Genomic DNA, 24,807 nt, shown 5'->3' on the forward strand with positions numbered 1-24,807 from the left:
CCTCCTTTTGCCCAACTGACAATGTGCATTCTCAATGCCTTCTCACCCAGCGCTGAGCCCCACTGGGTGAAGGCAATGCCTGTCATGTTCACCACAATATCCCCTCCCCCATCACCGCGCCTGGTCCACAGTGACGCTCAAAAAATATCTATTGGCAGGCTATTGAAGATGCATTCATGTCATCCTGCAGGCGGAATTCTCCACGAGTTTTGAGCAGCCTCGGTTTTCCCACCACCTCCAAATAATGCAAGACACAGGGTAAGAGCAGACAAGGTGGTTGTGGCCGATGTCCACCCTCTCGGGGCGTCCCTTCTCTTCCCTCCTCCTTGAGGCAGGGAGACCATGAGGATGCAACCTGGCTGGGGCGGGGAGGAGGTGCAGGGCCTGACCACCGGCAGGGGACAGCGACAGCCTGGGCCGGGGCAGGTAAGCGCGGCGCAGGCTCGGGCCCGGAGTGTCCGCGGTGCTCGCGAGAGTCCAGCAGAGGGCGCCAGAGAGCCAGGAGCGGCCCGCGAAGGAGCCCGCGCCGGCCCCGATGCCCGGCTCCGCGCCGCGCGGACGCACCGAGCCCGCGCTCAGACGCCCCAGCTCCGCCGAGAGGCCGCTCGCGCCGGGTCCTTCCTCTTCCCCAAGTGCAGGTAGAGCCCCCGGAGCCATGGCTAGCCCTTCCGGCAGCTCCGAAGCCACGGGCAAGCCCCGAGGCAGGGATGGCCGGCCCAGGAGGGAGGAGGACGATGTCCCTCCGGAGGAGAAGAGGCTGCGGCTGGGGCTGGAGGGGGGAAGCGCACAGCCCGAGGACGGGGAGGACGCGCCGCGGCCAGGCAGGGAGGAGACCGGCACCCAGACAGGTGGCGACGGCAGAGGAGTAAGTGACGGGGGTGCGGGGGTCCGGGGGCGCGGGGGTGGCGGGGGCGCAGGGTGGGGGTGGCGGGAGGCTCCGTGGCCGGCCCCGGGTTGAAGTTGGTAACTGAGCGGCAACTCCCGCGGGCGCGGAGTGACAGCTTGTGACGGCCTCCGAGACGCCAGCTGCCCCTTCTCCGGTGTGTGGCTTCGACTTCCTGATTCTCCCACGACGTCCCTGGCCGTGAGACCCGCTGGACTCTGCGGCTGGCCAAAAGGGGAGGGGGAGCCCCGCGTCTCGGGGGCCCCCAGCAGGGGAAGGGGCGGGGGTTGCGCTGGGCATCCTGTCTGGGGCATCTGTCTGGGACTCTGTCGGTGCCTCTCACCTGGCGAGGGGCTTGTGGAGGGGGTAGGGGGGAAGTCCCTGGCGCCAGGCTTGGCCAAGCCCCGCTCTGCTGGGCTGCGGGCTGGCAGCGCTCACCCAGCTCCTCACCTGCCCCGCATCTTCCTGTTTTTCTTCCCATTCTGGTTGGGCAGCGAGAGTTGAGAGGAGGCAGATGGCTTCCATCCCAGAAATCGCTCTCCTCTTTCCATTCCCACAGAGAGGGACAGAGAGGCAAAGTTCCTCGCATCCCCCGGGGCGCCGTCCCCGTGAGCGCCCCGTGTCCCGCACACGTGGGCCCCTGAGTCATCCGGCCTGTGTGTGTGGGATGGGGCTCCGTGGCCAGCCTGGCCTCCTGGGGTTCACTTTCTGCTTTCCTACCCCCAACTCTTCCTGTGTGGCTTTGCTGGCCTTCCGCTGGGGAGGCACATGGGTTTGGAGGGGAGACGAGGGCCCCCTGGAGAGCTGTACCCCTCAGTGAGGGCTGCCACCTTGATGGTTTTTGATGGATAATGGGGTTGACCTCTTTGTTCCTTGCAAATGTTTTTATGTTTGAGCATTTGCTCAGCTGGGCTTGTCTTAATAATTTGATTCGTGGTTAATGAGCCCCACATGGGAGAGAGGGCGGCCTTCAATTCTGAACCCATTTAGGCAGCACGGGCAGCCCTCCTCGCCGTCGGCTGCATCAGAGTCCCCCTGCCCAGGCTTGGAGATGCTGCCGGATGCTGTCTGGGAGGCTTGGTCATGGTGACATCCTTATCTCCCCGTGCACGTTACTGCATTCAGAGCTTGGGTCACCTGGACACTGAACTCAGGTGAATTTTGTTTGAGATCCCCGGAGAAGGACAGTTCTCTGGAAGGTTTTCCAGGACCCATCACGGAAAGGATGAGAAGGGAGAGGTCCTGGTCCGGGACACAGTTACAATGGTAGTGTAACACTGGGAAACTTTATTGCGTGAAGTCCTTGTCACTCCCTCTACCTCCCTCTTTTACGTGGACTCTGCGAAAGACCAGGATATCAGAATGCAGTGAAGTGACGGAGTAATCCTAGCACTTTGAGAGGCCAGTAATCCTAGCACTTGGAGAGGCCAAGTGGGGAGGATCGCTTGAGCCCAGGAGTTTGAGACCAGCCTGGGCAACTGGCAAGTGGTGAAGCCTCATCTCTACCAAAAAAACAAAAAAAACAAAAAAACAAACAAAAAAAAACAAACAAAGCCAGGTATGGTGGTGTGTGTCTGTAGTCCCAACTACTGGGGAGGCTGAGGTGGGAGGATTGCTAGAGCCTGGAAGGTCGGGCTGCAGTGAGCTGTGATCGTGCCACTGCACTCCAGCCTGGGTGACAAAGTGAGACCCTGTCTCAAGGAAAAGAGAGAGAGACAGACCCACAAGAGTCTTAAGCCAGAATCTCCATGTTAAAATGCTTTCTGGAGGCTAAAAGGATTATATATTGATAAGGAAATATTTAAAAGGTAGAAACCCCACTGAATTTTTTGGTCTACAAAGGGAAATGGGAATCCCGTGATCTGAAGGATGATGGAGGAACTGAACAGACACCGTCCTTGTTTCCTGAGTCTGAATATGGTACCCTCTTTTCAGGGTGCCTGTATCTGCTCAGTCCGGCGGCCCCTCGAAAAGAGGGAATCTTGAGTTTCAAACTTAAAATTTGGCCCACTGCCCATAATGCTCGCCAGACACATTCCTTTTCCTTTTTAGTTTCTATGGGAATACTCTGTTTGAAGAACCCATGAAGCAGTGTCAGGCTGGTGTGAGGATCAGCAGTGATTTCTTTGAGGAGGAGAGCCCGTTGCTTCACTCATAGGCCATGTCTGAGTGGATCAAGAAGAACAGAGTGCCGTTTTATGAGATTTTGTCTGCGTAGACCATTAGCTTGGTAAAAATGTCAAAACCATCCTCGTTCTTTAATAGCAGATTATTTTGGACTTCTCTCTGCAAGAAGCAGCATGGGCTTTCAGATGCTTTTAAGGATAAAATGTTCTTTCTCATCAGCAGGCCTGGTGCTCTGGATGGCTGAGGTTTTAATGTGACTGGGTGTCCCTTGGAGTGGCTCCCAGGCTGTGCTCTTGCGGTTGGGTGGCAAGGGGTTGCTTTATTCGGTGGTGGCTAGAGGGTGTTTTAGCAGGTAAATCGAGACCCCAGGAGTCCCTGAGCGCCCAGGCCTGCTGCAGGGCATCTATTTATGGTGGAGGGTGAGGGGCGTTGATTCCCTGCCGGTATCAGAAGTTTCACAGGCTTCTTGTGTATCCACAAACACCCACCCCAGTGAGAAGGCATAGAAACCCTGGCCCTCTCCAAGCCTTTATTGACTCCCTGTAAATAATCCCAGGATGTGTCTGACCCACAGCTCTTCCTGGAAGGACAGAAAAGTCTCTCTTAGGTATTTGGTTATCAACCTCAACCATTCAATCCACCTTCCCCAAGACCAGGCACCTCAGCAGAGATTTCTGGGTTGTCAGGCGGAACCGAGCATTCAAGGGTAATAACTCACGGGAGTCCCTGAAATCCCTGATGGACGCACCAGGTAAAAGCATCCAGGGTTGAAAACAGATCGGGAAGGTTATTGTCAGCCTGAGGCTCCTGTAGAGGTTCGTCCATGTTGCAGGTGTTTTCCCTTCTTGCTGGGGAGAAACCTGGGTTTCTCAGCTTTGGCACAGTCACAACATTTGGGGTCAGACCATTCGTGGCGGTGGTGGGGTTGTCCTGTGCATTGTAGGATGGTTAGCAGCATCTCTGGTCTCCATCCTCTAGGTGCCATTCTCCCCTCCCAGTTACGTCTACCCCAAATGTCTCCAGACAGTTTCAGATGCCATGGGGCAAGGGAGTGGTACATGAGCAAAACCACCCCCGTTGAGAGACATTGGTCTACACTTGTGGAAACGTTTGAGGGTGAGAGTGTTGATCTTGGGTCCCTGCTGTACCCTTTAGGAGCAATGCGGTCTTGGGAAATTAATACTACTCCAGGGGTCTCAGTTTTCTCATCTATAAAATGGAGATCAATGAGATATACTTTCATAGGAAGGTTATATGGGATTTACTGAGATAGTAAGACAGTACATGGAAAATGCTGGGCATAGCATTTATTTTTGATTTTTTTTTTTTTTAATTTTAAGACAGAGTCTCACTTGTTGCCCAGGCTGGAGTGTAGTGGCATGATCTCCGCTCACTGCAACCTTCACCTACCGGACTCAATTGATTCTCCTGCCTCAGCCTCCAAAGTAGCTGGGATTACAGGTGCCTGCCACCACGCCTGGCTAATTTTTGCATTTTTAGTAGAGAGGTGGTTTCACCATGTTGGCCAGGCTTTTCTCAAACTCCTGACCTTAGGTGATCCGCCCACCTCGGCCTCCCAGAGTGCTGAGATTACAGGTGTGAGCCACCGTGCTGGGCTGGGCATAGTGTTGTAACGGACAAAGCACAAAATACTTGGGCAATATCTTTTTACATTTGGGTTGTGTAGACTCCATCCTCCATCCCCTCATGCACCGGTGCGGTGCAGAGCAGAGTATCACCCACCTCCACTGCAGAGTGGACTTGGGTGGCATCTTGGCTTTCTGCACAAGACTGGCCTGTTCCCCACCACATCCCCCTGGTTCTCAGGGTCCAGGATTCCAGGAGGCAGAGACATGGGCAGGCAGGGCAGGTGGCCCACCCAATTCATTCCCACGCTGGGGACTTGCAGAGCCGGCTCCCCAAGACAGGGTGTTTGGACCAACATCTGGGTTTTTGGATTTCCATTTGAGCACAGCTGGACTACACAGGCTGAAGCTCTCTCTGCCGAGATATAGATATTTCCCTGGCAACGATCTTTCAAGCTGACAGGAAGACACGGCCACCCGCTGGAATGCGGTGTGTCTGCCGTGGCGCTCTTGTAATTTGTGAGGCAGGCTCCTGAGGAATGCAGTGCATAAGTGGGAGATGGTGGGAAGTTCTCACATCCTCCCCTGGACGAAAGTGCTGCCTGCACAGGTTGGTGGACGGTCCTTTGAGCAGGAAGAAGACACGGAGCACGTTCCTGTTAGCTGTGACAGAGAGGGGCAGGATACACACTGGACATTTCAAGCCCCTCCAGACAAGCAAGTCTCACTGTGCTGGGAGTACTTGTGGAGTGGGAGCCGTGTTGCCCTGGCCTTTAATTCTTTCAGGAATATTTAACCACAGGGCTGGCAGGCTGGATCTTGATGTGTGTTTCTCAGTTGGAAAGACTTTGGACCATAGGAAAATGTCTCAGTTCTTTGAATTTCATGAAGGTGGTCATTGTTTCTTTTGGTGGCCTCTGGAACGTGACACGGAACTCAAGGGACAGGAAGGAGATGAGTTGGAGGCTGGGACAGGGGTCCCTGGCAGGGATGCTGGTGACTCACGTGATGGTGTTGGAGATGTGTGGAGTCCAGTGCCTGATTTGGGGAATGTTCGTGGGATATGTTCCAAAGGACTTATGGACCTATTAGGTACTGGAGGTGAAGGGTCAAGTTTGACCTCAGGGCTACAGTGTCAGGCAAGAACAGGAAGTCGATGTTGGACTCATTGGCTGAGGTTGCTTGGAACCCAGGAGGCAATGTGGGCCGGGACAGATGGGTCTGGGGCTGGGAGGGCAGGTCTGGGCTGGAGACTCACTGGGGCCTGGGAGACATCCCAGGTAGATGGTGGTTGAGGCTATGGAAATGACTGTGATTGCCTGGGATGAGAGTGGAGACAGACAAGATGGGGGTTTTGCTCTAAGCCTGGGGAACCCACCTCCCAGGTTCAAGGGATTCTCCTGCCTCAGCCTCCCATGTAGCTGGGAATGCAGGTGTGCGCCACCATGTCCTACTAATTTTTGTTTTTTTAGTAGAGATGAGGTTTGGTCAGGCTGGTCTCAAATGCCTGACCTCAAGTGATCTGTCCACCTTGGCCTCCCAAAGTGCTGGGATTGTAGGCGTGAGCCACCATGCCTGACCATTTTTAAATATTAATTTTTATGAAATATTTTCAAACACATTTTACTGTACATTGGAAAAGTCAATCATGATTTGAAAACTTTATCAAAATCCAATCAAATGTCAATTAACTGTTTAATTGTGGCTAGGTAAGGACACTGTTTTGACCAAAACATATTAGAACAATGACCACTTATAGAAATAATCTATGTTTTGATGTCTTCGTTGAAATAAATAATCTTTTATATTCTGGCCAGGCACAGTGGCTCACACCTGTAATCCCAGCACTTTGGGAGGCCAAGGCCGGCGGATCACCTAAGGTCGGGAGTTCGAGACCAGCCTGGCCAACATGGCGAAACTGTCTCTACTAAAAATACAGAAATTAGCCGGGTGTGATGGCACACACCTGTAATCCCAGCTACTTGGGAAGCTGAGGCAGGAGAATCATTTGAACTCAGGAGGCAGAGGTTGCAGTGAGCTGAGATCGTGCCACTGCACTCTAGCCAGCCTGGGTGACAGAGCAAGACTCTGTCTCAAAAAAAAAAAAAAAAAAATTCTGGATTTTATTTTTAATAATTACTTTTGTAAAGAGAATATCTTCTTTTTTGGAGTTGTTTAACTGACAAAAGTTATGTACAAAAGGGTATACAACATGATGTGATTAAAATATGTATATATTATGAAATGGTTAAATCAAGCTAAATAACATCACCTCCCAGACTTATTTTTTTTGTGGTGAGAACACTTAAAAAATCTACTCTCTTAGTGATTTCTAAGTGTCTGATATGTTGTTATTAACTATAGGTACCATGTTGTCCCATGGATCTCTTGAACTTACTCTTCCTCTCTAAAAATGACATTCTGTGTCCTTTGATGGGCATCTGCGCACTTCCCCACCCTGGCAACCATCATTCTGCTCTGCTTCTATGAATTCAACTTTTTTCTTTTTTCTTCCTTTTTTTTTTTTTTTTGAGACAATCTCATTCTGTTGCCCAGGGTGTAGTGCAGGAGTGTGATCTTGGCTCACTGCAGCGTTGACCTCCCAAGCTCAATCAATCCTCCCACCTTGGCCTCCTGAGTATCTGGGACTACAGGCATGCACCATCACGCTCCACTGATTTTTGTATTTTTTGTAGAGATGGGGTCTTGCTGTGTTGTGCAGGCTGGTCTCGAATTCCTGGGCTCAAGCAATCTGCTGGCCTCAGCCTCCCAAAGTGCTGGGATTACAGGTATAAGCCACCATGCCTGGCCGAATTCAACTTTTTAAGATTCCACATATAAGTGAGATCGTGTGGTATTTGTCGTTCTGTGCCTGGCTTATTTCACTTAACATAATATTCTCCAGGCTCATCCATGTTGTCTCAAATGGTAGGATTTCCTTCTTTTTGAAGGCTAAGTAGTATTCCATTGTGTACATACACCACATTGTTGCTGGAAGTGTAATGGAGGCCAGTTGGGGGAGCAGGGGGAAAAGATTCACTGTAAGTCAAGATGCTCCAGCACCTACCCAAGATGTGTGCAGGATGCTCCTGGTCTTGAAAACTGTGGTTTGTGGGACTCCGAAGCCCCTGTCCTTCCACGATGCTTGCTGTCCCGTTATCACATTTCCTTGGAGGAGAACCTAACCTCGGTGGAGAGCCCTGCTGTGGCCGTGTCCCTCGGCATGAGATGGCAAAGGATGGTGCTGCTGGGAGACACTTACCTCTGCATACTGGGGGCTGTTTGCCTTCTCCATTCTTTCTCCAAGTATCTGAGCAGCTCCTCTGTGCCAGGTGCTGGTCTACAAGATGTATCGATCCTTGGAGATCATGCTGTAGCAGAGGAGACAGGCTACAGCCCACAGGTCAGAACCAGCCCCCTGCTGTTCATACAGATAAAGTTTTATTGGAACATGGCCACACCCGTTTCAGTGCATACTGTCTATGGCTGTTTTCCCGCTGCAATGGAGAGTTGAATAGTTGGGACTGAGACTCTACGGCCTGCAAAGCTGAACTCTTTACCATCTGGCCCTCAAGAGAAAGAAAAAAATTGCTGATCCTTGTACCCTGAGAGTCTTAGGTTAAGAGGACTTTGCACCACCCTGACGTCCCAGGGGACCGTGAGTCTAGCCACCCTTGAAATGTACACAACTCTGGGCTAGGGGTGCAGCAGGTCAGTCCCAGTTTTGCAGGTCTTTGGTATCAGGGGCACCGCCCAGGATTTTGAGTGGGGTTTCCTCACCACTGTGGCTGGGCACTGGGCGAGTATGCTTTCTGATTTTGTATGGGGAAGAGAAAGGAGGGAGGAAATGGCAACTTGTTGCCCTGTTCTAAGCATTTTCCTAAGATGGGTGTCCAGGCAAGGGCTTGGGATCTCACCTTGCACAGCTTACAAAACCCAGTGAGGACAGCTGTGTTGGCGCTGCCACTCTGAGGGATGGAACCCCCAAATGACTAGGAAGGGAGAGAAAAGCATGGTTTCTGCAAGCACAAGAACTGGCGTTATTGAAATTAACATTTCCCCCAAGTTTTATAATGTCTAGGCATGCATATTTAAGTGTCTGCCTCAAAAGCTCTTGCTAATAACCAGATGGTGCATTTAATTTCCTTTTTTTGTTCTCTGAGCAACATGCAGCTTCCTGCACAGTCCTCCTTGCAGGCAACTCTGCTGAGGTGACAGTCCTCCTGACTGTCCGCACAGATCCCGGGGGCCTCTGAGAGCCCTGTATTCTGGGGACAGCCTTTCCCCTTCTATTCGGCCCCAGCTGGAAGGGGGCAGGTTACCCACAGCCTAGCACAGGGCTCCTGCCTTAGCTTCTCTAAGGAATCTGGCTCCCTCTGACCCTCTAGACCTCACCAGCTGAGGATCAGAGCCCCGGGGCAGGGGCCGGGGGTGGGTGTGAGGTGGGGGAGTGCAGGGCGTGGTGGGGTGGTCTGAGAATGCAGCTCTGGAAGGGGGCAGGGCAGGCCCAGGAGAAGCTGCGTGGGAGAGACTGCAAAGAGATGGCAGAGTTAGGACAAGAGGGCTGGGTACGGTGGCTTACACCTGTAATCAAAGCACTTTGGGAGGCCGAGGTGGGCAGATCACCTGAGGTCAGGAGTTCGAGACCAGCCTGGCCAACATGGTGAAAGCCTGTCTCTACTAAAAATACAATAATTAGCCGGGTGTGGTGTGGACACCTGTAATCCCAGCTACTCGGGAAGCTGAGCCAGGAGAATTGTTTGAACCCAGGAAGTGGAGGTTGCAGTGAGCTGAGATTGAGCCACTGCACTCCAGCCTGGGTAACAGAGCAAGACTCCGTCTCAAAAAAAAAAAAAAAAAAAAAAAAAAAGTTAGGAGAAGGGGAGGAGGGAAGAGAAGGGAGCTGTGGGACAGCAGCCAGGACCTTAAAGGCACAGAAGAGGAAGCTTGGATTTCCAGTTCCAAAGGATGTGAAGACAAAGTCACACACCTTCAGCCTGCTCCAGGTGAGACTGGGCTCTGTGTATTTTCCTTGTTTTCCTTTTCCTTGTGTTCAGGGTGTTGTAGAAACAGGTACATAGGGACTCTGTGTAGCGCCTGTTCTCATGGCCTTCGGGAAGCATGGGGTGCCCTGGTTTCCTTGGCTTCGTGTCCCCCTTTCCTCCTGCCACCCCTGACTGTTCACCCCACCTTGTCCCTCTGACCACCCTCCTGGAGGGGGCCTGGCCAGGGCTTGTGTCCTTGCTAGTCTCTGGGGAGGAAGACTCTGTGACTTGAAAGCCTGTCGACTTAAATTGCAAGGTGTGGGTGCCTGGGAGGGGACATCCGCAGCCCTCTTGACTGATCCATTTATGGTTTTTTTTTTTTTTTTTTTTGACTCTGTTCTATGTTGTCCTGATGGAGGGGTAAGCCCCTGCCTTCTACCTTTCCTGCCTTGAACTCTTGCAATTAGGCCAGATGGGAGGGTCCTGTGGTGTGAGTCTAACTTCTTAGTTTTTGTTCTGCTTATTAAAAATACAAATTTTTATTTGTTCATTTGTAAAGAATTCAAGCAATGCAGGCCGGGCGCAGTGGCTCAAACCTGTAATCCCAGCACTTTGGGAGGCCGAGACGGGCGGATCACGAGGTCAGGAGATTGAGACCATCCTGGCTAACACGGTGAAACCCCGTCTCTACTAAAAAATACAAAAAACTAGCCGGGCGTGGTGGCGGGCGCCTGTAGTCCCAGCTACTCGGGAGGCTGAGGCAGGAGAATGACGTAAATCCGGGAGGCGGAGCTTGCAGTGAGCTGAGATCTGCCCACTGCACTCCAGCCTGGGCGACAGAGCGAGACTCCGTCTCAAAAAAAAAAAAAAAAAAAAAAAAAAAAAAGAATTCAAGCAATGCAGACCAGCTGTGGTGGCTCACACCTACAATCCCAGCACTTTTGGAGGCCGAGGCGGGCGGGCCAGGAGTTTGAGACCAGCTTGGCCAACATGGTGAAATCCTGTCTCTACAAAAAATACAAAAGTTAGCTGGGCTTGGTGGTGCATGCCTGTAATCCTAGTTATTTGGGAGGCGGAGGCAAGAGAATCACTTGAACCCAGAAGAAGCAGGTTGTAGTGAGGAGGAAGTTGCAGCAAGCCGAGATTGTGTCCCTGGACTCCAGCCTGGGTAATAGAGCGAGACTGTATCTCCAAAAAAAAAAAAAAAAAAAAGAATTTATATAGAAAACAAAAAACAAAACTTGCCTTTGTTTTGCTTTTCTTGGTCTTGCTTCTCAGAGGTAACACTGGGAAGGGTTACTTTTCCACACCTTTTTCTTTTATTTTTTATTTTAAGTTCTGGGATACATGTGCTGAACGTGCAGGTCTGTTACATAGGTATACATGTGCCATGGTGGTTTGCGGCACCTATCAACCCGTCATCTAGGTTTTAAGCCCTGCATGCATTGGGTATTTGGCCTAATGCTCTCCCTCCCCTTGTTCCCCACCCCATGACAGGCCCTGGTGTGTGATGTTCCCCTCCCTGTGTCCATGTGTTCTCATTGTTCAACTCCCACTTATGAGTGAGAATATGCGGTGTTTGGTTTTCTGTTCTTGTCCACACCATTTCCTCTCTGCACACAAGCACATGTATTTGCACATAAGTGTTTATTGTAACCTTTTCTAAAAAATAAAAATGGAATAATGCTATGTTTATTCTTTGGAAAAGCCTGCTTTTCAGGCAGCATGTCTTTGACGTTGTCTCACGTTGGAACCTGGGCACCACCTTCTTCTCCTGGCAGTTATTCCGATGGGTGGATGCACCATACTTCACTTAACCAGCCCTGCACCGATACGTCTTTGGATGGTTTCTGCCTTTTCCCAGTCGCAGACGGTGTTCTGATGAATTACCTTGCACACATCACTTGGTGCTCTGTGCCTGCATTTCTGTGAGATGTTCCTGGAGGTGGGCTGTCTACGTCAGAGGGGAGGTCTGTGCTAAATTTGCATCCTGTTCTAAATTCCATCCAGTCATCTGGCTCCCTGAGGACTCACATGATACTGTCCTATGTAGACATCATCTTCTGCAGATGATGGCACGACTGCCTCTCTTTCTCTCTTTTTTTTTTTTTTTTTGAGACGGAGTCTGGCTGTGTCGCCCAGGCTGGAGTGCAGTGGCGCGATCTCGGCTCACTGCAAGCGCCGCCTCCCGGGTTCACGCCATTCTCCTGCCTCAGCCTCCCGAGTAGCTGGGATTACAGGCGCCCACCACCATGCCTGGCTAATTCTTTGTATTTTTAGTAGAGACAGGGTTTCACCGTGTTAGCCTGGATGGTCTCGATCTCCTGACCTCGTGATCCACCCGCCTCGGCCTCCCAAAGTGCTGGGATTACAGGCTTGAGCCACCGCACCCGGCCTGCCTCTCTTTCTTTTACTCAGACCAGTCTGCACCCTGGTGTCCTGTGGGGGGTCCAGCCCCTACCCACTTGCCTGCCCCCACCCCACAGTGCCCCCAGCCCCTGCTGACAGGGCGTATGGTTTCTGAGCTCTGGCAGACTGCCTCACTCTGGAGATGTTTGCCTTCTCAAACATTCCTGGCAATGTTATTGCAAATCCCAAGGCCTGCGTTTGCCTTCTTCAGGCCTCAGTTTTCTCATAAGTGAAATGGGGATAATGTGATGCTACTGTCTGCATCCCAGAGCTGCTGTGAGGGTTCAGTGAGATCACTGTTGAGAGCGCGTTCACAGCGCCGGCCTCGTGCTCAGTCAGCACCTGTGGGGCAGGGCTGTCGCTGATGCAGTGTTGACTGTCATTGCTAGACTGTGGCTTTAACAGGGCCAATGTCTTTTGTGCTGAGCCCAGAGTCACCCCAGTACCTGCTGTGTTTCTAGAGTGATTGAGTGGCAGGGTCAGAGACTGGGGTAATGGCAGCAGAAGCAGAGGAAAGAAGTGGGGCTTCTAATAGGTCCTGAGCTTTAAGATGAAGCATTCTTGCCAAGGTTTGGGGCTGTGCTGTGTGTTCTAGGCCCGAGACTAGAAGCTGGGCCTGGCTGCAGCCCCGGCTGAGCTGGGGAGGTGCAGGTCACCATCTTGCTTCATTAGGACGCCTCCAAGCCCAGCTTGGACCTGGATGCCAGGTGACCCCCTGTTTAGTGTAATCTCAGAGGACAGGGAAGTGTGCAAGGGTGGGGACCCTCATCACCGCCCTTGACTCTGTAAGGCATATGGGTTTGTACATGTGTGTGAGCATGGGCGTGGCTTCTCTGAATTTCCAAGCTGGAGGTTGTGTTTATGCAGAGTTAGGCTTGCCAGGTAAAATACAGGAGGTCCAATTAAACCTGAATTTCTCATTAACCATTTTTTTTTTTTTTTTGGTGCAGATATATCCCATGCAATATTTGGGACCTACTTACCCTAAAAAATGATTTGTAGTTTATCTGAAATTGAGGTGTAACTGGCATCCTGTCTTTTCATTTGCTGTGTATGACAGCCCTGTGGGGGGGGGTCATCAGTGTGCATTTGTGAGTTACCGTGTGACGGACTCTCTCCAAGTGTCTGTAGGTGCCAGGATGGAGATGGACAGAGAAGATCCTCTCGGGCTGCTTTACTGGCTTCTAGAGGCTGTGGGGTTGGACACTTCAGCCCCAGGGGCCCGGGCAGCACTGTCCAGCACCTGCCTGCTCCCGTCTTCTCCATGGGGGCTGACTTTCCTACCATCTCTCCCCAAATACGGCGTCAAGAGCTGTCCCATCCGCCCCCATCTGGAGCTCGGCTGCCCAGCCAGACAAGATGGCAAACAGTGTGCAGATGGCTGCAAAGCTTTCCCCAGCTCCTTCTGCAAGGGGCCTGCAGATGAAACGGAAGCCCTTATCCTCACCGCCTCCCCCTTCCAGAAAACCCAGGCAACAGCCACCTCTGAATGCTGCTTTAGAAGCTACTCCCTCCTGGTAATTAAACCACCTCAAACAAATACAGCACTGCATTTCCACCGTAAGCTTGTTCCCATGCACGCGGCCAATTGTCTTGGATCCGCCGGTGTGCCTGATTCATCAGGGCAAGGGTTCCCCTCTCAGGTGCTTGCAGAGAGCTGCTTAATTTTCATCTGAAAGACTGTAGAAACCAGGCCCAGCTTTGGAAGAAAGCCCTTTCTCCCCCTTTAGCAAATTCCATGTCATTCTTTTTTTTCTTTCTTTTTTGAAAGAGAATTTCACTTTTGTTGCCCAGCCTGGAGTGCAATAGTGCAATCTTGATTCACTGCAGTCTCCGCCTCCCGGATTCAAGTGATTCTCCTGCCTCAGCCTCCTGAGTAGCTGGGACTACAGACACCCACCAACACACTGGCTAATTTTTTTTGTATTCTTAGTAGAGAGGGAGTTTCACCATGTTGGCCAGGCTGGTCTTGAACTCCTGACCTCAGGTGATCCACCTGCCCCGGCCTCCCAAAGTGCTGGGATTACAGGCATGAGCCATCACGGCTGGCTGGAATTCTGTGTCGTTCTGGATACTTATCATGACTTCAAGCATCCAGGACTCTGTCCTGGGTATCCTGAGCCTGAGGGTGTATGTGTGTCCAGCTGGCTTGGAAGTTGTTTTCAGGCATGTTGAACTTGGCCTCTGAGTCCCTGGAAGCATCATGTGGGAAATACCACCAAGGAGCCTCATCGTGTGCTCTTAGGAGATAATTTCTATTTAGTCATTTGCTGAATCTGTTACAGACGGGTCTCGATTTCTTGTAAGTCTTGTACGAGGTGGGTGCTGTGATTATCCACATGTTCACTTGCTCTCTCTGGCTCCTTTCAGGCTCTTGCACTTCTTTTGCTCTTGCCTGCCACAGGGCCTTTGCACATCCTGCTCTTTCTGCCTGGAAAGATTTTCCTTCTCCCTGCCTCTTCACCTGGTTATGGTCTCATCTGACAGTGGAGTCCCCACATCCTCAGGGACACCTGGCCGCAATGACTCAGTCATAGCAACCCCCTGTTATCTGCTGTCATAACACCAGGTGCCTCTCTGTGGTAGACACTAGCTCAGCTACAGCTTCCTGGTTCTGTGTGTGTGATCCTTCCCCTTCAAGACTGGTCACCAGGAGGGCCAGGGCCATGCCTGTTCCTGATTCTCACCTGTGTCTCTGGTGTTTAGCATTTACTTACCTAGAATTTGATTAATGAATGAAGTCATACCCATTTCACAGATGAGAAAGTTGAGGCTCAGGAACATTATGTAACTTGCTCAGTATTAGATGGTGATGGTTTGAAGCCACCTGGCTGGTGGCTGGATGCACACTCTTAACCACTTCACTATCGTTCTTCTCTCACTGTAGTTCTCCAACAGCAGGAGTGAGAGACAACTTTAGGACAGTTGTAACCAGAATCCCAGGGGTTATCCTAGAAGATGGTGTTAGGAACGTACTTGCCTATGGGCCTTCTTACTGTATTGCATAAAATACCCAGTTTTTCTGACTTGCCTTTAGTAAAGACCTTAGCAATATTTGAAGCACAGCTGTCAGTAGGAAAGGGTGGATGTTTGTACTCTTTTTAAAAGGAGTCCATATCGTATTTACTTTGGGGTCTTCCATGCGCCTCTGATCTTCTTTAGCTTCGATTATGCAAAATTAACACCTCTTCTCTTGACTGCCTCTCTCTTACCTGTTCAGTTTCTTTTCTGTGTTTGAGATTGTTTAGAATTTTCCCCCAGTACCTCAGCCTGCTTCCCACCTGCTCCCCCACCCAGCTTGTTCTGAATTTTGTCAACAACAGTTCCAGCGTTTAGGGAGGGCTGGATTGAAGGAAAGCCTTGGAAAAGGATGAAAGGTGTGATGAAAGGTGAAGATACCTAATGGGCAGGCAGTCATCAGGGTTAATTCAAAGGCTGGAAGAAGGATGACCTGGAGGATTGGAAATGTCTTTGAGCTGAAGGTCATGTGCAGGTGGAAGGAAGAGGGTGAGCCTTTTGGGGTGAACTGCAAGTATTGGATAAAATCCCTGTCCCCATGGTTAGGGAAGCTTGATAAGCATCCTTAATGTGATGGAGGGATTAAGGAACCCCTGGCTATACCTGCCCAGCCTGGCAGTAACATGACACAGCCAAGTTATTGATTATTGGTTGCCCAGCTGTCATCAGCTCCACATCTTCTGTTATAGTGGTAATTTGCATTAGTTATCAATGCCAGTTTTGGCTTTCCTAGTCAATGAAGTGTTCTGAGAGTGGTGACTAAGGCTGGGCACTACCCATAATCATGAGGATTACAGAGGCAAGTCCCCTTGCCCAGCTAGCTGCAGGTGATGAGCACCCTAGGGAAATCATTCAATTCTTTGGAGGACTCCGAATAAATGCTCAAGTCCATCTGTTCATCTGTCCTTCCTTCCTTCCTTCCTTCCTTCCTTCCTTCCTTCCTTCCTTCCTTCCTTCCTTCCTTCCATCCTTCCACCCACCCACCTACCCACTTACCATCTATCCACCCACCCATTCATCTATCCGTGCAACCTACTCTCTTATGCACCCAGCTATCATCCACCTACCCACCCACCAACCCATCTATCCATCCACTCACCAACCCATCTATCCATCCACTCACCAACCCATCTATCCATCCACTCACCCATGCATCTATCCACCCATTCACTTACCTACCCATCTGTCCACCCATCCATCAATCCATCCATTTATCTATCCCTCCACCCACCAACCCATCTATCCATCCACTCACCCATGCATCTATCCACCTATTCACTCATCTACCCGTCTATCCACCTATTCACTCATCTACCCGTCTATCCACCCACTCATCCATACATTTATCTATCCCTCCACCCACTCAACCATCTCTTCACTGACTCGACTCAACCATCCATTCATTCATCCACCTGCCCGCCCACCCATCTATCCATCCACCCATCTGTCTATCCATCCACCTACGTATCTATCCGTCTGCTTGTGCGTCTGCTCATTTATTCCACAAAGACTCGTGAACCACCTACTAGATTCTGGGGAGGTGCCTGCTCTAGTAATTGAGAACACGGTCTGTGGAATATGATTCACTGGGCTCAAAATGAGCTGCCTCCCAGCTAGCTGCTTGGGTAAGTTGTAGAAACTGTGCTTTGATTTTCTTATCTGAAAATTGGCTATTAATAGCTTCTACTCTTGCAGATATAGTGAGGATTAAAGAAGATGTCACATTAAAAGTGCATCATCGACACTCAATAGAGATTAGGTTTTACCATTTGTTATTATTCTTGGCAGATGCTGCAGATAACATGGAGAGCATAGGAAAGACACGTGTTTGAACAAATAGTGACATACAGGTCCTAAGTTCTGAAGTAGGGGAAGATCAGAGAACCATGGAGAGGGCCTGACCCAATCCTGGAGGCTCAGAAAAATGTTCCCAGTGGAACTGCTGTTTTAGCTGAGACTTGTGGGATGGGTAGTAGTTGGAGATCCCAGATAGGATGTGACCAAGTTAGGGGAAAATTGGGTCCTGGCACCCATGGCAGAGTTGAGTGATCCAGTCCTTCTGTCTCTTCTGGCTGGAAGTCCACCAGATCTGGGAATGTCAAGTTGGGGGTGGGGGCTGACAATGACCATGACCTTCACCTGTCCTCACATGTCCTCTGTGTGTCTGCAAAGCCTCTGCCTCGGTGTCCTTTTCTGGAAAGTGGGATTGGACACCACATCTGCTTCTCTCCCAGGACTTCTAGGAAGACAAGATTAGATGGCAGGTGAGAGCTCTTTGAGAATGAAAGCATTCTACTATTTGAATGCAAATTATTTTTCTTTGCCTGTCATGTTTCCTAATCTGTGAAATCATACTGGACCTCGAAGCTGTCTATTAAAAAAACTAGCAAAGTGGCTGGGCATGGTGACTCATGCCTGTAATCCTAGCAGTTTGAGAGGCCGAGGTGGGCGGATCACTTGAGGCCAGGAGTTCGATACCAGCCTGGCCAATATGTGAAACCCCATCTCTACTACAAATACAAAAATTAGCCAGGTGTGGTGGCGTCCGTCTGTAGTCCCAGCTACTTGGGAGGATGAGGCACAAGAATCGTTTGAACTCAGGAGGCAGAGATTGCAGTGAGCCGAGATGGCACCGCTGCACTCCAGCCTAGGTGACAGAGAGAGGGGTCTGTCTGGAAAAAAAAAAAAAAAAAAAAAAAAAGGCAAAGTTAACACTTCCTCTATCTCTCCCCTGGGGGAGGCAATTTGTCAAAGATTGTTGTTGCATTTTACACACAGGGAAATCTGAGGAAGGTGTGGAAACCAGACCAGGACTCCAGACTCTGGACTCCCTGTTTACAGGGTCTTAAATGGGGGAGCCACTTTGGGTTCTTTCTACAAGATTGCTTTGTAAAAAAAACCAAGAAACAAACAAACAAAAAACTCAAAAAAACCAAAAAATCCCCCCAGCCCTGACCTAAATATTCACAAGGGACCTTAGGCAGTATCTGTAAACAGAAGTGAGTGGTGAGTGCGATCCATCGTCTTTACAACAGAACTCCAGAGTTGAAGCAAGTGGAAATATCTCTAGAGACAGAGATTTGGGCAGGTTCTGCCAGTCACAAGCTGTGAGAACCTGGGCAGGTTTACCTCTCTGAGCTTCCGTGACCTTGTAAAATAGGATGCATTGCACTAAACGTGCAGGAGGAATCCCAGCCTCCTCCTGTGCACAAGGCTGGTTTCTTCCCATCCTTTTCCTTGTTCTGCCTCTCTCCTCCTCTCCGAGAGATGAATACATTTGGACCCAGTAGGGACCTATGTTTGCAAAAGCTCCCAGGTGATTCTCATGCAGCCAACCTGGCTCTGGTGCTGAGTTCTTGGACACTTTTGGAGGCACATTTACTAGTGAGGAAGGTCACTGTGTGTTAAAGGCATGATTCATCTTCCGTTCCTTTCTTCCATGAAGCAAGGTGCATGGGTCGACTGAGCTGGGAGAGTCCGCAGTGTTAGCCTCCCCCATGCTTCCCTCCCTCCCCATTCCTGGTGTGCCGTACTTTGTCTTGGTTTCCTGCACTCTGCACCAAGCCAGGAGATGGTAAGATCTCAAAAAAATCATTTTTTTTGGGAAATGGGATCAAGAGGGTTTTTGTTTGCTTGCTTGTTTGTTTGAGACAGGGTCTAACTCTTTCGCCCAGGCTGGAGTGCAGTGGTGTGACCTTGGCTCACTGCAGCCTTGACCTTGTGGGCTCAGGTGATCCTCCCACCTCAGCCTCCTGCATAGTTGGGACTACAGGGGCACACCACCATGCCCGACTAATTTTTTCCATTTTTCGTAGAGATGAGGTTTCACCATGTTGCATAGGCTCATATCAAACTCCTGGGCTCAAGCCACCTCGGTCTCCCAAAGTGCTGGGATTACGGGCATGAGCTGCTATGCCTGGCGAGGTTTTTTTTTTTTTTTAATTTTTATTAAAAATTTTCAATATACATAAAAGTAGAGACTAGTTTAATGAGTTATCATATACCCATCACATAGGTTTAAAAACTATTAATGTTTGCAATATTTACTCCATTTGTTTTTCTGAAATGTTTTAAAAATAGTTTACAGTGGTTATGTAATTGCATCATGATGTTCACCCCTACATAATTTACTTTCCCTCTAAAAACACGAGGGCATTTTTTACAGGATCATTGTCATACCTAATAAAATTACCAGTAATTTCTTAATATCGTCTAAGATCAAGTTGACGTTCAGATGTCTCATCCTCAAAATGTCAATTGTGATAATTTTTTTCTTTGAGCAAAGATAATAAGATCTGAAGATTTAATGACAGAGATTCCATGTTAGCCCTGATGTCTAAGCTCTGTGGTCCATCGTGGCTTTACTTGAAAGTCTCAGGCTAGGCACGGTGGCTCACGCCTGTCATCCCAGCACTTTGGGAGGCCAAGGTGGGCAGATCACGAGGTCAAAAGATCAGGACCATCCTGACCAACATGGTGAAACCCCGTCTCTATTCAAAATACAAAAATTAGCTGGGCGTCGTGGCGCACACCTATAGTCCCATCTACTTGGGAGGCTGAGGCAGGAGAATCCCTTGAACCCGGAAGGCAGAAGTTGCAGTGAGCTGAGATCGCACCACTGCACGCCAGCCTGGGTGGCAAGAGCGAGACTCAAAAAAAAAAAAAAAAAGTCTCTCACTGTGTCTCATAATAAAAGGGTGCTCCATTTCCCGTCTGGCCGCTGCTCCTTAATGTCAGCCCCCTCCTGTGGGGAGGAGGGGGTGACCTTCTGGGCAGGGTTCAAGCATTCCCAGGGCTGGCTCTGATCCCAATAAAGCCCATTGTCATGAATGAATGCTTTCCTTGCAGGTTAGTCTAAATATTGGAAATAGGAGTGTCCTCATGATGCCTGGGACAGTACTGAATATTTTTAGGTTTCTTTTAGTGCCTTTTTTAAAGTGTTTTCCATAGTTCCATGTTTCTACAACCCTTAGGAACATCAGAATCGTGTGTGTGTGGGTGCTTATTAAATAAACCAATTGCTGGAGCTGACTCCCAGACAATCTGATAATTAGGGGCTCAGCTAGGACCTATGTTTGCAAAAGCTCCCAGCTGATTCTCTTGCAGCCAGCCTGGCTCTGGTTCTGGCTCTGGCTCTGGGAACTGGGTTGGGAACTGGTCTTTGGTGCTATTCTGCTGAAACTTCAAGTTGGCCTCTTTGACTCCGTCTTGTATTGTCATCACTTGTATTCAGGTCTGTTTTTCCCCTGGATTGTAAACTCCTTGATGTCTGGGTCATCTCAGCTCGTGAGCTGAGCTTTCAGTGGGTGCTCAGTGGAACAGGTGCTGAATGGAGTCAGGCTCTAGGGAGGCCTGCGTGTGTTGATAAGTGGGAGACAAAAATCATTTAAAAAAGAATCTTTTTGCCCTTCAGTTGTGTTTGCCATGAGTTCATGTGATTTACTCTAGTCGAAGCCAGTGCAGCTTAAGTGGAGGTCTTGCCCTGAAATGGAGCCAGAGCTGCCAAAAGCATTGGAGGAAATGTTTCTGTGTCACCCTCAGTTGATTGAACTCAAGATTTCACTCCCATTTAACACCACGTGGGGGCCATTCTGACTTCTGTGGAGGGGGTATGATCAGATCCTCTGTAAATGTGGAACTGAGGAGGCTGGGCACGGTGGCTCACACCTGTAATCTTAGCACTTGAGAGGCTGAGGTGGGCGGATCACTTGAGGCTGGGAGTTTGAGACCAGCCTGGCCAATGTGGTGAAACCCCGTCTCTACTAAAAATACAAAAATTAGCTGGGCATGATGGTGCGTGCCTGTAATCCCAGCTACTCGGGAGGCTGAGGCAGGAGAATCTCTTGAACCTGGGAGGTGGAGGTTGCAGTGAGCTGAGGTTGTGCCACTGTGCTACACTCCAGCCTGGGTGACACAGTGAGACTCCATCTCAAAAAAAAAAAAAAAAAAAAGTATATGTGAGGAACCTGGGATTGAGCTTGGAGATGTTGGGGATGGAGGTGCTTCATCTACTGAACAAAAACCATGGGATACTAATGTTGGAGGAAGAAGCATCATCCTGTTTCTACTAACTCAACCATGCATGAGACGGGAACTTGGTATCTGAGAGAAGAGCCTCTTTTTAGGTCTTCAGCCTTGATCAAACCATTTCTGAATTCCTCATAGACATATAATCAGTGCTATGAGTGGTACTGATTGGATAATCTTTCTGTCATTTCCTGTGCTAGGAAGGAAAATACATATACAGTCAACTTCCTTGAGGGTTCTTTCTTTTGCATCAGGATATCTCAAACTCCTGCCCTTACAACACCTGTAAGAGAATCATCTGGGATGCTTGCTCACTCTGCATACAGACCCTTTAGAATCAGAATCAGAATCCTTGGGGCTGGAACCACAAAATGAAATGACATTTCAACAAGTTTGTCATCACCTAAGAGAGAATAGGTGAGTATTTGGATACATCATAGGTACTATGATTAGAAAAGAATGATTTGATTATTTTAAACGATGTGTTTTTAAAAATTTAATACATGAAGGGCTGGGCGCAGTGTCTCACGCCTGTAATCCTAGCAGTTTGGGAGGTCGAGGCGAGTGAATCATTTGAGGTCAGGAGTTAAAGACTAGCCTTGCCAACATGGTGAAACCCCGTCTCTACTAAAAATACAAAAATTAGCCAGGCGGTAGTGGTGTGTGCCTGTAATCCCAGCTACGGGGGAGGCTGAGGCAGGAAAATTGCTTAAGCCTGGGAGGTGGAGGTTTGGTGAGCTGAGATTGTATCACTCCACTCCAGTGTGGGTGATGGTTGTTTAACCATCAACAAGATGGATTCTGAGTCCAAATATTAATATTAAGGACATTGTTGACATTATCTCAAAAAAATTAATGAACACAGAAAAGTACAAAAAGGGAGAGAAATCACCCCAAATCTCATGACCCCAAGAAATAAACCTCCTTAATATTAAGTGAACAGCATTCCTTGCTATGCACAAAGATGGGTAGAGACTTGAACAGACACTTCTGATCACGCAAAATGAGATTTTAAAAACAAGAAGTAGCAAATTGAATGTAAATTTATCTGAAGAAAAAGAAATGGAAGTGAAATGGGAGGAACTGGTCAACTCAGATAAATGTAGTTTTTCCTCACCAAAAATCAGTTTGTAGAACATCTAAGAAATCAAAGGTGATGAAAAATATTAAGGTTTTTTTAATATTATACATGTAAAAGTCTTTACAGTTGATTGGGCCTCTCATGAAAAATTTGTACAGTCACTGCAAATAAAGTCATTGCGAAATCTTTACTCCTTTTGCTTTTTGTCAGCACTGACATTGGCCTTTGCAGTCTCTTGACTTCATTCTGCCCTTGCATTCCTTTTGCTGTTTTCTTGAGGTCGTCTTCTTCTCATGCCAGCCATGTCTTGCAAGTCTATGTTTGAGTTCATTTTTCTTTGCATAATTCATACCAGATAGCATGCCAAAGCCCATTGTTTAACCACCACCAAAATGGGTTCTGAGTCCAAATATTCATATGAAGATAACGCCCATTGTGGTCCTGTACATTTTGTTGCCTTCCCGGGATGAAGGACATTGGTGACCATTTGTTTCCTCTGGAGTGGTTGGTTGGTCATTAACTTCCTGGTCCAGATAGTTACTGTGTCATTCATCATGGTAGTTGATCCTTGGGTAGTTAGGGAGGAAAATAAACAAGAAGTTATATATTTAAAACCACATGTTTCAATTTTAGATCTGATTGACTTAGTAAAGGGCATTAGCACATCTACTTCCTACAATCCCTCCCATTACCTCTGGAAACTAGTTATTTCTAGCTTGTTTTATGTTGTTAAGGTTGACCACCTTTTCTTTCTGTTCTGTAATCATAGTACTATTTTTAAATGGATTCACCTCTCATCACTAGCCTTTTGTCATGGTCATTCAATTCATAAGTTGCTTATTTTTTAATTTCTTGGCTGAGTAAATTTTATTATGAAGGCTTTTATTAAAAAAGCTCAGAAGTACTGTATTCTCTAAGTTCTTGAACATGTCGTAGTGTCTTTTGCCTATTTTGATTGGTGGATAATTTAGCTGGCTATAAAATTCTTGGATTACACTCTATTTCCCTTAGAAATTATAGGCACCCATCCACTGACTTATTTCATTGTGCTTTCTTTTTTTTTGAGATGTAGTCTCACTCTGTCACCCAGGCGTGAGTGCAGTGGCGTGATCTCGGCTCCCTGCAAGCTCTGCCTCCCGGGTTCACGCCATTCTCCTGCCTCAGCCTCCTGAGTAGCTGGGACTACAGGCACCTGCCACCATGCCTGGCTAAGTTTTTTTGTATTTTTAGTAGAGATGGGGTTTCACTGTGTTAGCCAGAATGGTCTTGATCTCCTGACCTCATGATCTGCTGGCCTTGGCCTCCTAAAGTGCTGGGAATACAGGCGTGAGTCACCGTGCCCAGCCTCATTGTACTTTCTACTAACCTCCTTACCCTGGCCTCTTCCATCTTGTCTTTTTGTCTCCCAGTAGTTTCTTCATGAAGAGGCCATGTGCTATATTCCATGAGGTATTTCACACTCAAAGAAGACTTCTTTTATACTCTTTTGATAATTTGGGAATCACTGTCTTGATTTATAAGGGAGTTTGTAATAAATACTGTAAAAGAGAGACACATAATATATTTTGAGACATTAGAGAAGGGAGGAACCACTTCTATTAATATTTGGGGTTAGCAGGGAGGGCTTAGTTAAGAGGTAACATTTGAACTAAGCCTTGAAATAAGGGAAGGATTTGGACATGCAGTAATGGGGAGGGAGTAGAAGTAAGGCATGGTGGTTAATTTTATGTATCAATTTGACTGGGTTACAGGGATGTCCAGATACTTGGCTACACTTTATTCTGGGTGTGTCTCTGAGAGTATTCTGGATGAGGATAACATTTAATTGGTAGACTGAATAAAGCAGATTGTCCTCCCCAATGTGGGTGAGCCTCATCCAGTCATCCAACAGGTAGAGTAACAGAGAATTTGCTCTCTTTATCTGGTTATATTTAAGCTGGGACATCAGTCTTCTCCTGACTTTAGATGTGGACTCGAGTTGGAACTATATCATGGCTGTTCCGGGTCTCCAGCTTGCTGACTGCAGACCCCAGGACTCCTTAACCCCCATAACCATGTGAGCCATCCCTTAACAGCAAATCAATCTGTCTCTCTCTATGTATATAGCTCTGTCTCTATCTCTGTGCTCTTTCTCTGGAGAACCTAGAGTAATACACAAGGTTATCTTAGAGAAGAGGACGACCCAAGGAAAAGCATGGAGGCAGAAAAGTGCAAAGAGGGTTTGGGAAAACTGGGGTCCTGATGGGGAGTTTGGATTTCACTCTGTGTAGCATGGAGAATCCTTGAAAATATTCAAAAGGTGAAATTGTATTCGTGGAAAAACACCAGGAGTATGTGAAAAGAAAAACACACATTCCATTTTAACTTCACTGAAGGGGGCATCAAAAGGATGCATTGGGGACATCAGTTGGAGGGTAGTTGAGGCCATATCTGGAGGATCTTTACTTCTAGGCTGAGTCGGAAGTTATCTTTCTGGGGAGTGGGAGATCATTAAAAATCTTTGAGCTCCACTCAAGAAATGGTTTTGCTAACAATGGCAGGGTGATGGTGGTGGTGGTGGTGGTGGTGGGGAACTGGTGGCATGAATTCTAAGTGGGTTTCTGCTGTTCTAGCCGAGAAAGGTGGGGAATGGACTTTAAGTAGAGTAATACAGATCTGGGAATCAACTGCATGGAGGAGGTAGTTACAGGT

The 24,807-nt window shown here is 48.6% G+C and overlaps 1 protein-coding gene across 1 annotated transcript in view; it reads left to right on the forward strand.

Annotated features, from left to right (window-relative positions):
* The first annotated feature begins 221 nt into the window (after window positions 1-221).
* Window positions 222-24,807, forward strand: part of RBFOX1 (RNA binding fox-1 homolog 1) — a 2,485,336-nt gene continuing 2,460,750 nt past the window's right edge. Inside the window, 3 exon segments of the mRNA XM_074028822.1 lie at window positions 222-325; window positions 327-585; window positions 588-865. Coding sequence (XP_073884923.1) covers window positions 287-325; window positions 327-585; window positions 588-865 — 576 coding nt within the window. The 5' untranslated portion in view covers window positions 222-286.

Source organism: Macaca fascicularis, chromosome 20, assembly GCF_037993035.2.
Source record: "Macaca fascicularis isolate 582-1 chromosome 20, T2T-MFA8v1.1".
Classification (NCBI taxonomy): Eukaryota; Metazoa; Chordata; class Mammalia; order Primates; family Cercopithecidae; genus Macaca; species Macaca fascicularis.